This window comes from Cervus canadensis, chromosome 17, assembly GCF_019320065.1.
Source record: "Cervus canadensis isolate Bull #8, Minnesota chromosome 17, ASM1932006v1, whole genome shotgun sequence".
Lineage (NCBI taxonomy): Eukaryota > Metazoa > Chordata > Mammalia > Artiodactyla > Cervidae > Cervus > Cervus canadensis.
Genome location: NC_057402.1, coordinates 40,000,288 through 40,014,470, shown reverse-complemented (window position 1 = coordinate 40,014,470; position 14,183 = coordinate 40,000,288). Strand labels below are relative to the sequence as shown.

Sequence of the window (14,183 nt, the reverse complement as noted above, 5' to 3'; positions counted from 1 at the left end):
ACGACTCCTGTGTCTCCTGCATTGGCAGGTGAATTCTTTACAAAGAGCCCACCTGGGAAGCCCTGGACTCTGCTGACATTAAAATTATGGTAAGGGAATAATATGAACTCTACACATACAAATTTGACAATTTAAATGAGATGAATCAACTTATTAAAAATCACAAACTACCACAACTCAGGACAGGAAACAGACAATTTGAATAGCCTTATACTATTAATGAAGTTATTTTTATAATTTTAAATTTCCCCCAAAAGAAATCTCCAAGCCTAGATGGTCTCATTAGAAAATCCTATCAAATGTTTAAAGAAGAATCAATACCAATTCTAAATAATGTCTTCCAGAAAGAAGACAAATGTTTGTGTGTGTAGCTCATTTTCTGGTTGACTTCTTTGTTCAATGTCGAGATTTCTTCATATATTCTAGATACTAGTCCTTTTTCAGATATGCCACTGCATATTTATTTCTCCAAAGTGTATATACAGATAGAAATGAAACCCATGAAAAGAGGTTTAACATCATTTGCATCAGGAAAATGCAAAATGAAATCATAGCATATCACTACACATCTCTGAGAATGACTAAATATATATATATATATATATATACTGTCAACGCCAAATGCTAATGAAGATGTGGAGAAACTGAATCACTCATACATTGCTGATAAAGATGTAAAATGTACAGAAGTGTGGCTGGAAAAGTCTCTTAAAAAACTAAACATACAGTTATAATATGGAAATTGTGTTCCTGGATATTCATCCCCGAGAAATGAAAACTTATGTTCACACAAAAATACATACGTGAATGTTCACACCAGCATTATTCATAACAGACAAAACCAGAGGTAGTGCAGGTAATTAGTTAAACATGCTGTCATCCTACGTACCACGCAGGGCTACCCAACAATGAAAAGGAATAGACCACTGATATACACAACAACACCTTGGATGAACCTCCATGGAATCATGCTGAATAAAACGAGCCAGTTGCAAATGGTTTCATACTGCATGTTTTCATTTACACAACATTTTGGAAATGAGTTGTTGTTTCTTTTTTTAGAAATAGTGAACAGATTTGGGGTCTCCAGGAGTTAAGAGTGGGCAAAAGGGAAATGAATGTGGTTATAAAAAGATCAGCATGAGGGATCCTCACAGTATTGAAGCAGTTCTGTGTCTTGACTGTGGTGGTGGATACGTGAACCTACATGAGTGACAAAATGTCATAAAACAATAGACACACTCTCACACCCATCCAGACAAATGAATATAAATAAAGATGAGGAAATCTGATTGTATCAATGTTAGTATTGTGGATGTGATATGTTATCATTGGAAGGAATTTGAAAAAAGGTACAGCAGATCTCTGGGCTTCCCAGGTGGCTCAGCGGTAAAGAATCCGCCTGCCAATGCAGGAGATCCAAGAGACGATGGTTTGATGATCCCTGGGTTAGGAAGATACCATGAAGAAGGGAATGGCAACCCACTCCAGTATTCTTGCCTGGGAAATCCCATGGACAGAGGAGCCTGGCAGGTTACAGTTGATGGGATCACAAAGAGTTGGACAGGACTGAGAACAATACACAACAACAAGATTTCTATTATTTCTAATAACTTCATGTGAACTCACAAATGTATCAGTAAAGATAAAAAATTTTCAATTGAAAATTTAAAAAATTTTATATGAATCCTAACTCTTCCATTTCTATTCCAGAAACAAAAGCATTTTTGGGTGACATTTCTATAGGTGTTCATTGTGCTTTAAATCAAAAACAAGTCTCTGTGTCCGTTTTAACATGGCTTTGAGAAGAGATTTTTTTTCAGATCCAACATATAGGATGTAAAAGTAAGGATTTGTGGGATTCTGGTTTATATAAACTATCTGATTGATACAGACTTTCACTCTTCGCCCATTTCTAAAATAAGAGGATTAGCCATGGATGATTTTTAAATTCCACTCTTGCTAAGTCTCTGTGTCCATAGTCTTCAACTTACCCATTCGTTATCCACCATGAAAAGTGTTTTTCTATTTTAAAATTTTTGTATCTATGTGAGATGATGGATGTTCACAAAACTTACTACGATAATCATCTCATGATGTAACTCAAATCACAATGCTGTACGGGGAAAGAAGCTAAAAAGAGTCAATATATGTATATGTATAACCGATGCACTTTGCTATACAGCAGAAATTAACAAAACATTGTAAATCAACTAGATTCCAATAAATTTTTTTTTTAAATCACTATGCTGTACACCCTTATACAGTGTTATATGTAAATTATATCTCAATAAAACTGACAATAAAAAAAGGTCTACCTAGAAGGGTGGGATGGGTGAGGAGAGGAAGGTTCCAGAGGGAGGTGATATATGTATAATTACAGATGATTTGTCCTGCTGTATGGCAGAAACCAACACAACATTGTAAGGCAATTTTACTTCAGTTAAAAAAAATAAATTTTAAAAAGCTCTATTGCATCACAAGGTACTAAATACGGATTTAAATCCATATTAATCAATGTAAAAAGTTAAGAAAAAATATGCTCTATAATATTTGTCACAAAGGGAAAGCACCTTTATTTTCTCAGCTTATATGGCTGTCCACCTGGAAACTAAAAGGTAATTTTGGGAAAAGTTTTAGAGTCAACAAAATATTTCAAAATATGAAATATTAAAAAATCAATAGCATTTTGGCTTCCAAGAAGATGATGGAGCTGTGCCTTTCCCTACTCTTCTGAGAACAACTAAAAACACTGGACACTGTTTATAAAAATGCCAGCAGCAGTTCAACACAGCGCCTGACCTCTCAGAAATGATGGCCAGTGCATGGGGAGCTATGAGGGCATTGTTGTTGTTCAGTCATTCAGTTGTGTCTGATTCTTTGCAACCCCATGGACTGCAGCACGCCAGGCTCCCCAGTCCTTCACTATCTCCTGGAGTTTGCTCAAACTCACGTGCATGGAGTTAGTGATGCCATCCAACCATCTCATCCTCTGCCACCCCCTTCTCCTGCCCTCAGTCTTTCCCAGTATTAGGATCTTTTCCAATGAGTCAGCTCTTCACATCAGGTGGCCAAAGTATTGGAGTTTCAGCTTCAGCATCAGTCTTTCCAAAGAATATTTGGGGTTGATTTCCTTTAGGATTGACTAGTTGGGACTCTCAAGAGTCCCAGGACCACAATTCGAAAGCGTCATTTCTTTGGGTTCAGCCTTCTTTATGATCCAACTCTTACATCCATACATGACTACTGGAAAAACCATAGCTTTGACTACACTGACCTTCGTCAGCAAAATGTCTCTGCTTCTTAATATGCTGTCTAGGTTTGTCAGCTTTTTTTCCAAGGAGTAAACATCTTTTAATTTCATGGCTGCAGTCACCATTTGCAGTGATTTTGGAGGCCAAGAAAATCAGAGGCGTGGCTCTAAGTTAAAGAAACAAATGCCAGTGCCCCATACTCGGCCACCAGGGTCACATCAGGGGTCACTTGGCACTTGCACCGAATGTCACGGGACATATATTGATCTCCACCCCAGCCACACACCACATACCACATGCATGTTTCAATATAACCAAACCAGAAGCCAACTCATGATAAAAAATAATGGTTTCATTCAACAAACAAAAATCACCCCCTCCCAAGTCCACAGCAGACCATCTACAATTTTCCAGGATTGAAAAGATAATTCTCTTTTTAAATTGGAAAATGAGAACTAAATTGTTTGGATGCACTCATTATCAAGCTTATATGTTATCTCAGCACTTAAAACAGACTTACAAAATTGATTTTCAAAAATTTAGTGGAAAGAAAAATCAATGCAACAAATGTTAGAATATAATCACTACTTCAGTTCAGTTCAGTTCACTCAGTCTGACTCTTTGCGACCCCATGAACTGCAGCAAGCCAGGCCTCCCTGTCCATTACCAACTCATGTTCATTGAGTCGGTGATGCCATCCAACCACCTCATCCTCTGTCGTCCCCTTCTCCTCCCGTCCTCAATCTTTCCCAGCATCAGGGTCTTTTCAAATGAGTCAACTCTTCACATGAGGTGGCCAAAGTACTGGAGTTTCAGCTTTAGCATCAGTCCTTCCAATGAACACCCAGGACTGATCTCCTTTAGAATAATGGTTGGATCTCCTTGTAGTCCAAGGGACTCTCAAGAGTCTTCTCCAACACCACTAAAAATAATCAATTCTTTGGCGATCAGCTTTCTTTATAGTCCAACACTCACATCCGTACATGACTACCGGAAAAACCATAGCTTTGACTAGATGGACTTTTGTTGACAAAGTAATGTCTCTGCTTTTTAATATGCTGTCTAGGTTGGTCATAACTTTCCTTCCAAGGAGTAAGTGTCTTTTATTTATTTATTTAGTAACTGCCTTTTAATTTCATGGCTGCAATCACCATCTGCAGTGATTTTGGAGCCCCCCAAAAATAAAGTCTGACACTCTTTCCACTGTTTCCCCATCTACTTGCCATGAAGTGATGGGACTGGATGCCATGATCTAAGTTTTCTGAATGTTGAGCTTTAAGCCATCATTTTCACTCTTCTCTTTTACTTTCATCAAGAGGCTCTTTAGTTCTTCTTCACTTTCTGCCATAAGGATGGTGTCATCTGCATATCTGAGGTTATTGATATTTCTCCCAGCAATCTTGACTCCAGCTTGTGTTTAATCCAGTCCAGCGTTTCTCATGATGTACTCTGCATATGTTAAATAAGCAGGGTGACAATATACAGCCTCGACGTACTCCTTTTCCTATTTGGAACCAGTCTGTTGTTCCATGTCCAGTTCTAACTGTTGCTTCCTGACCTGCATACAGGTTTCTCAGGAGGCAGGTCAGGTGGTCTGGTATTCCCATCTCTTTCAGAATTTTCCACAGTTTATTGTGATCCACACAGTCAAAGGCTTTGGCATAGTCAATAAAGCAGAAGTAGATGTTTTTCTGGAACTCTCTTGCTTTTTTGATGATCCAGCGGATGTTGGCAATTTGATCTCTGGTTCCTCTGCCTTTTCTAAATCCAGCTTAAACATCTGGAAGTTCACAGTTCACGTATTGCTGAAGCCTGGCTTGGAGAATTTTGAGCATTACTTTACTAGCATGTGAGATGAGTGCAATTGTGCAGTAGCTTGAGCATTCTTTGGCATTGCCTTTCTTTGGGATTGGAATGAAAACTGACCTTTTCCAGTCCTATGGCCACTGCTGAGTTTTCCAAATTTGCTGGCATATTGAGTGCAGCACTTTCACAGCATCATCTTTCAGGATTTGAAATAACTCAACTGGAATTCCATCACCTCCACTAGCTTTGTTTGTAGAGATGCTTCCTAAGGACCACTTGACTTCACATTCCAGGATGTCTGGCTCTAGGTGAGTGATCACACCATTGTGATTATCTGGGTCGTGAAAAAACTTTTTTGTACAGTTCTTCTGTGTATTCTTGCCACCTCTTCTTAATATCTTCTTCTTCTGTTAGGTCCCTACCATTTCTGTCCTTTATTGAGCCCATCTTTGCATGAAATGTTCCTTTGGTATCTCTAATTTTCTTGAAGAGATCTCTAGTCTTTCCCATTCTGTTGTTTTCCTCTATTTCTTTGCATTGATCACTGAGGAAGGCTTTCTTATCTCTCCTTGCTATTCTTTGGAACTCTGCATTCAGATGGGTATATCTTTCCTTTTCTCCTTTTCTTTTCGCTTCTCTTCTTTTATCAGCTATTTGTAAGGCCTCCTCAGACAGCCATTTTGCTTTTTTGCATTTCTTTTTCTTGGGGATGGTCTTGATCCCTGTCTCCTGTACAATGTCATGAACCTCCATCCATAGTTCATCAGGCACTCTATCAGATCTAGTCCCTTAAATCTATTTCTTACTTTCACTGTATAATTATAAGGAATTTGATTTAGGTCATACCTGAATAGTCTAGTGGTTTTCCCCACTTTCTTCCATTTAAGTCTGAATTTGGCAATAAGGAGTTCATCATGTGAGCCACAGTCAGCTCCCAGTCCTGTTTTTGGTGAGTGTATAGAGCTTCTCCATCTTTTGCTGCAAAGAATATAATCAATGTGATTTCGGTGTTGACCATCTGGTGATGTCCATGTGTAGAGTCTTCTTTTGTGTTGTTGGAAGAGGGTGTTTGCTATCACCAGTGCATTGTCTTGGCAAAACTCTAGACATCTAAAACAGTGCTACACTAATAGGGACTGGTTTACTAGTAGAACCAATATTGATTTGGGAGAATTTTTAAAAAATGAATCATCATGAATTCCTTAGACAATGCTGAAACATCAGAATAAACCCAAGGATACAGTAAAATTATTTTTGAAATCACTTTCATGTAAAATCAAAGTCCATGACCTTTATCAAACGGCTTGCCTTTCATTACTCACCAACTGACAGCCTTCCAGGGAGCTGACGAGCTGAGCGTTCTGACAAGAAAGGATTGAACCAGCCAAGTTCAGCATCACACACACTGCCGAGAGCAGCATGAAGAAGGTTATCTGGAAACAAACCAGATAAGGAATTGATCATTTACTGGGAGAGACCAGAGGAAAAACTATTTGGCTTTCAAAAAACTTTCAGACCATCAAATAATTGCACGAATAACATTTCTATGTTTCCAAGGAAAGCATTGTTAAAAAATTTAAAATCATATTACCTTAAATCAAATAGAAAAGGTAGTGTCTGAAAAGACATAGCCAGAAACCATGATTTGATTTGAAATATAAAAATATTTTAGAAGCTAAACTTGAAAATACTATACATTCCATTTTTTTATAGCATTACTGATAACATACTAAAAAATAAGTGATATGTAAATTACTAAAGAAAATCAAGTGATAGAAATATATTTATTAGAAAGTCTATGTCTTTTAATTTTTATTATGGAAAATTTCATACACATGTAAAACCAAAGAAAATAGTATAATGAATCCCACCCACATACTCATCACCCAGCATCAGGGGTGATTAATCCAGTCACCATCAGTTTTATCATTTATCCTCTCTCCCCTCCAAATTATTTTGTAGCAAATATTAGACAGCACATGACTTCATCCTTAAATATGTCAGTGTATATTTCTAAAATAATAAAACTTTTTGAAAACATAAAATGCTGCCATCATGTCTCTTAATAATGCATTAATATATTTAAAATTCACACTTAACTGTTTCAACCTTTCTTCATATTTTGTTTGAATCAGGTTATACAAGATACAAAGGAGTTCCATACAGTGAAACTGGTGGCTCTGAATTTTAGATATTTTTAAATTAATGTGCTTTTCCTTCCACTATGGGCCTTTTCTTCCTTGAAATCTGTTCACTAATCCTTTAGAGTTTTCTATAGCCTACACTTTGCTTGTCTCCTGTCACTTAATGTTTCTCCATCTTCTGTAAATTTTGTAATTTCATGGATAGATCCAGAGGTTGATCAGATTCAGACTAACAGAAGGTAAATAATATCACTCTGTGATATTAGCAGCCATTTAAAAAACTTTATTTAAATTTATTTTTAATTGGAGGGTAATTGCTTTACAATGTTGTTAGTTTCTGCTGTACAACAGTGTGAATCAGCCCTAAGTGTACACATACCCCCTCCCTCTTGAACCTTCTTCCCCCCAATCCCACCCCTCTAGATCATCACAGAGCACTAGGTTGAGTTCCCTGTGCTATACAGCAATTTCCCATTAGCTATCTATTTTACACATGGTAGTATATATATCAATGCTACTCTTTCAATTCATCCCACCTTCTCTTTCTCCCATTGTGTCCACTAGTCTGTTTTCTACATCTGTGTCACCATTCCTTAGCAGCCATATTTCAGGATTGCTGAGGTCCATTCATCTATTAGGGTTTCCAAATTAGTGCTAGTCTAAAGCCATCATTTCTACTCTCTTTATTCATGGAAATCAAGATATAGAAGGAGACGCTTCCTCATCAACTGTTTTCCTTAAAGTATAGGTTCGTATAGGGAAAGGATACATGTTAGATTCTTTCCATTTATCTTCCAGATTTCAAAATAATTAGCTGATATGTTGCCAGACTTGCAAAATAAACTCAAGCCTATGTGGGTTAGTTAATACTCTTGCTACACTTAAATCTAATGAAAGAAAACTTTAAAAAATATAATCAAGAAGGGGGAGAGTATCATGAAAACTTGTACTTTGAAATGGGGAAAAAAAATACTGGATCCTGTCTAGTGCACCTTTCTGAGTTGCCTGTGCTTGCTGTCTTTGTTTTACAACTCAGTAAGATGTAGAATATTCATGCTAGTGCAATGATTTTTGACACTAGAAATATAACTGAATTTTATCTGGTGGAATGCAATGATTATCCCTCCATGGATGCTGACCACTTTTACATCTTTTGTAAATTCATTTCTGCATTCTTGATTGCCTATGTGTGTACATTCTGTGAATTCTCTTTTAGACTGGTAGTGACATCTTACTGGTTCCTTCATTAAAGAACGAGTCAAATACAATCTTTTTCACACAATTAAAAAAAATTAGTTGGGTCCCTAGTTTTCTTCAAAGGTATTGTTTGTTCAGAGTGTGTGTATGTATTTGAGTCATTATGAAGGATAAACTTAAACACGTTGGATATGTTTCAGTCACTGGAGTCATTAGCAAGAGAGACTCAATTCAAGTTGACACAATACTAACTTACTTTGGAAGCTATCATGTTCCAGGGTCATCATACACATTTCTTGCCCTAGTCCTGAAATCAGACATTTCACCAGTAAGCCCTGATTCCTTTCAAAGAGAATGGTGCCGAGGAATAGATGCTTTCAAACTATGGTGCGGGAAAAGACTCTTGAGAGTCCCTTGGACTGCAAGCAGATCTAACCAGTCAATCCTAAAGGAAATCAACCCTGAATATTTATTGGAAGGACTGATGCTGAAGCTGAAACTCCAATACTTTGGCCACCTGATGAGAAGAGCCAACTCATTGGAAAAGACTCTGATGCTGGGAAAGATTGAGGGTAGGAGGAGAGGATTTGACAGAGGATAAGATGGTTAGATAGCAACACCAACTCAATGGACATGTATTTGAGCCAACTCTGGGAGACAGTGGAGGACAGGGAAGACTGATGTGCTGCAGTCTATGAGGTCGCAGAGCTGGACAAGAATTATCGACTGAAAAACGTTTAGATAACACACTTTTCAAGCTAAAGGTGCTCTTGCCGCTTGGGTGGTCACTGTTTTAAGCATTTTCAGTTGTTAGGTATAACATATCATGTGTTCATACTGCAATCTTGGATTCAAATTCACAACTACAGGGTTTTTATTTAATCACATCAACCTTATATCTCTACTTCCTTTCAACCATGCCCCAAACCTTACTTCTCATTATAATTAACCATCTGATTTAATCTCATGATACCCTCAGGTCTCAAAATAACAATGCTAATACTACCACCAAAAACATGATTATTGAAAACAAAGATTTTTCTGTTTCCTTTTATTCTTAGAGAACATTCTACCAGGATATGTAGCCAAATTATGGTGTCCTAGAGTCACCATGGTTCCCTTATGTGTGGTTATGCTACCAACTGGGAACCTAGGTTATTGTCTCATTTTTGTTAGGGATGGTTTTCTGAGTTTATATTGCTTGCAATTATATAAAAGAATCAAAGTCATATTCATAAGAGTTTTAAGTAAGTCTAGCTTTTATTCTATCTCATCCCTCATCCATTCTACTTCCTCCCTTCTCCTAGGGGTAGCTTTTTTTTTTTTTTTTTGGACATGCTTCATAGCTTGTGTGATCTTAGTTTCCCAACTAGAGGTTGAACCCGGGGCCCCTCGGCAGTGAAAGCTGAGTCCTAACCACTGGACCACCACGGAATTTCCTGTCTTTCTTTTTTTAAACTTAGGTGAGGTCATGACATTTGGAGGGGCTACGTACCTTGATTCCACTCTGGGATTCTACACTTTGCAGTACCTTCTATAGGTGTTGGCTCATAAAAAGTGAAGACCTAAGGGTTATTTAGGCCTCAAGCAGTCATAGACTCTGATGAAAGTTCAGGCAAAGTTTTGACAGATCGACTCTTCCAAAATAATTTGATTTCAATCTTCCAATTTATCCCTCCCCCAACACTGTAAATCAACTTACCCCAGTAAAAGTTATAAAATAACGGGGAAAAAAACCCCAATTTGATTCCATTTGGTGCCATGTGCCACTAGGTATACCTGTACTTCTTTTCTAGACACACACCTTAGGTTTGCTGTAAGCATATTTACTTCCTTTGTGCTCCTCTCCGTCCTCCTCCCCCTGATTTGACTGTGCCCCTCTGATCTTCATGCTTTCAGTGGACAGGCCACATTTCAACTCTTCTTCTCTCAGTTGTATTGTTCTTTTAAAAATCTTTGTTGGGCATCCAACTCCTACCTAATCTTTACCCTAAACCACCTGAATCCATTCAGGTGTTTTAACAATGAGAGTGACAACTATAACACAGATTTGATTTTTGCCTGAGAATGTGATTTAATTAGCCTTCTGTTTTATTTACCAATTGGGCGTTCAGATGCAGTTACATATCAACATACTTCTGTATTCTGTTCATTCCTGGATACAAACCAGTCAAATATTTTCTGAGTTCATCTCTTTCCTGTTTGCTTTCCTAAATGTAGCCACAGCCACCAACACTTCTGCTACCAATGTACTGTTTAACTTCAGCGTCATTGGGTTCATTAGGTGCACAACCTGCTCAAGTCACTACAAAAAGGGCTTTTACCAAATGCTTTTCCATTATATCACACTTCTTTCCAATGTCCCCAGTATTAGCTTCCTCAACTTCTGAATCATTCAGGATAGGACAGGTTACAAATAACTCCAGAATCTTGGTGTCCTAACACAGCAGAAATACTTTCTCCTGTTACATGACCAATACTTTCTCCTGTTACATGACCAAAGCAGGTCAAATGGGTTTTGCCTCAGGTTCACTCGGGGCTTCCCTGATAGCTCAGCTGGTAAAGAATCCACCTGCAATGCAGGAGACTCCAGTTCAACTCCTGGTTGGGAAGATTCCCCTGGAGAAGGGATAGGCTACCCACTCCAGTATTCCTGGGCTTCCCTTGTGGCTCAGCTGGTAAAGAATCCAAAAGCAATGTGGGAGACCTGGGTTCAATCCCTGGGTTGGGAAGATCCCCTGGAGAAGGGAAAGGCTACCCACTCCAGTAATCTGGCCTGGGGAATTCCAAGGACTGCATAGTCCACGGTGCCACAAAGAGGTGGACACGACTGAATGACGTGCACTTTCACTTTCAGGTTCACTCAGGCTGCTGCTGTTTAGTTGATAAGCCGTGTCCAACTACTTGCTACTTCATTGACTGTAGCCCACCAAGCTAGAATTGGGATTTCCCAGGCAAGAATACTACAGTGGATTGCTAGTCCCTTCTCCAGGGGACTTTCCCAACCCAGGGACTGAACCCGGGTCTCCCGCATTGGCAGGTGGGTTCTGTACTGTCCTGAGATGTCAGACAACCTCAAAATCCCATATCCTGTTCACTACACTGCAGATACCCCCTCCAAGCCTAGGTGGATCTTACTTTCTGCTCTGTTTATGTGGGCTCCATGGTGAGCTATGTTTTTCCATAAACCACACAGTAGAGTCGGACTAGAAGAACAGTCATGATTTACAAGAGAATGAAAGAAAATGTTGAAAAAAATTTAACAGTCCTAGGCCAAGGAAAAAAAAGCCAAATTTAAACAAATTTGTGCCCATAACTTTACATAAACTTCCATACCTAATTATCACACTACCATACATGGTAACAGGCAGCATCAACCCGTTTTATAGGTGAGGAAAGGTCTGTGTACAACAATTAATCTACTTAAATTTGTAAGTTAGGCAGACTCTGAACCCAGATAGTCTGACTCCCAAATAGGCATGGTTAATCACTAAGACTTTTATCAACTTTTCTATGATCCACAGAAATATATTTTACATCATGATCCAGTATGTCACACATATAGGTAAAGCAACTTCAACAAAACACTATTTACCTCAATGATATGTAGCAAAAATTGCTTTCTTTTTCCCTTACGATACAGGTTTTCAATCATGAAATTTATTTCTCATGATTTAGGGTTAAAATAAATGCACAATGCTAAATTGCTTAAAAAATAGTATTTATTGTAACTATAGTAGCAAAAAAAATTGAACAAAATGGTCAGCCACATAGCACAGTAATTATCAATGTAAACTGCAATACGCATAGAATGACTCAAAACGCTTATATACATAGAAAACAGATGATAGCTGCGTTAAGGTAAAAGGGTATATAGGCAATTACATTTCCGTTTTCAACTTACAAAGACTTTTCCTTTAAAGAGTGGGGCAGTCCAGAGGCCGGACAAGGGCCAGTTCGCTTACATTTCCTTGGCATTTCCAGATCAGGGTAGGAAGTTTTCCAACTCGCTTTATAAAGCTAGCAAGATCTTTACACCAAAAAACACAGACACTGAAGCAAATCAAAACAAAAAAAGTCACCCTCTAAATGAAATTTTATAATCAAAATGACTTACAACATTACAAGAAGAAAAGTTTGCAAACACGTCCTGGAACTACCACGCATTTAAGCAAGCAAGATGTTCCCTCCCACCTCCAGCCCTTCCCCCGGCGTGGAGGTGGGGGGAAGCGGGCCCTGTGGTGTGTCTGATTTCAAGAGACAGGAGAAGCGGTTGGGGCAGGGGCAGTGGCTGGACTCGGGCCCGCAGGCTGGGGTCTGGCCCTGGCCTCCTCGTCCGCCAAAGCCTCGCAGTACTGCGCCGGCCAGTCCTTGGGGTCCTGGTTGTGGACTTTAGCCACGAACTTGAGCACCTTCATCTTGCTGGTCTCCAGGTTGGTGCGCGGGCCCCACTGGAGCTCGTAGTCCACGGGGTCCGTGTGCGGGATGCGCCGGTAATCCAGGTATCGCTGCCGCACGAAGTCCTCGGTGATGAGCTTCTTGGGGTCCCCGAAGATGAGATGCTTCTTGGCGGGGTGTACCCCGAGGCGCCGCAGGAAGTCCCAGACCTCGGTCTCCTTGATGCTATTGCCCTTCATGAAGATGAGCCCCAGCACGATCATCAGCAGCCCAGTGGTGGGCGTGCCCTGGTCGCCGCGCACCTCCGCGTCCTCTTCCACCGGTTCCAGCGTGTTGACCAGAATGTAAGTGTTGCTGCGCGGCTCCAGCTCCACCAGCCGGTACCCGAATACGTACTCCAGGCGCTCGGCCGCCCGCCGCAGCAGCTCTGGGAGCACGTCCTTGTAGTCGCCAACCACGTGCCGCAGGATGTCGGTGCGGCGGATCGGGATCTTCTTCTGGTCCTTGATCAACAAGAACTGCACCAGCTCCGCCACCTTCAGCTCCAGCTGCTTCTGCGAGCGCGGCCCCGTCGCCGGGGAGGCCTGGGCCCGCCGCTGCGACGCGGCGCCGCCCGGCCCGCGAGACGTGCTCGGGGCCTCCTCGCCGCCGCCATCCGGCTCCCGCTCGACCTGGGAGCTGGGCCGGCCCCGGCTCTTCGGCTTTTGCGACATGTCGCGGCGGCCGTACCCCGACAGCGCGGACTCCCGGTAACCGGCGGCGGTGGCAGGGATTGAGGGTCGGTTAGCCGTGGGCGGGCCCGGAGGAGAAGTGGTTGTGTCACAGAAGCTGCGCGCTTACGTCACGGAGGCTGCGCGTTGCGTCATCGAGGCCGCGCCGTGTGTAGGGGTCGCTCCCGTCTGGCCAGCGGCCGCGGGAGGCGGCAGTAAAAAGCCGGTACTCCTAAGCAGCCTTGCGGGTTGTATTATGATTATGATTAAGTGTCGTCCTTATTACCAAACCTTGCAGATGGCGAACAGGAAGCAGAGCTCCTGAGCGACTGCGACTTGGCTCAGGATCGCACCCAGGCCAGGGCTGTAGAAACTTGAGTGTCTAGAGCTCTGAAATCAGGGCTTGTAGGTGAAGGAAACTCCCAGGATGAATGTGGTAGAAAAAGACGGCGAAGAGCGTGGAAAGGAAGTAAGAGCAATTTCTTTCCACACAAAACTGGGCGTAAAGAGAATTAAAAGACCCCAAGGACTACTAGTTTGCCTTCGCCAGCCCCTTCTCACCATTTTCCACCAGTTACTTTCTCTAAAGCCCGAGTCTGTTTAGAAACAATGGTAAACACAGCCTCGTCTCGCAAGCAGGGCTCTCCGTCTCCTCACCTTTCAGCATTGATACT

The 14,183-nt window shown here is 40.9% G+C and overlaps 2 protein-coding genes across 2 annotated transcripts in view; both read right to left on the bottom strand.

Annotated features, from left to right (window-relative positions):
* The window catches only part of FAM189A1 (family with sequence similarity 189 member A1), a 240,997-nt gene that overhangs the window by 50,977 nt on the left and 175,837 nt on the right, over positions 1-14,183 (bottom strand). The window contains exon 3 of the mRNA XM_043490192.1: positions 6,383-6,493. Coding sequence (XP_043346127.1) covers positions 6,383-6,493 — 111 coding nt within the window. The remainder of the gene's footprint in view (positions 1-6,382; positions 6,494-14,183) is intronic.
* NSMCE3 (NSE3 homolog, SMC5-SMC6 complex component) lies at positions 12,102-13,636 on the bottom strand. The gene has a single exon (XM_043490194.1). It carries the CDS (start codon positions 13,510-13,512, stop codon positions 12,655-12,657), a length of 858 nt encoding a protein of 285 aa, XP_043346129.1. The 5' UTR covers positions 13,513-13,636; the 3' UTR covers positions 12,102-12,654.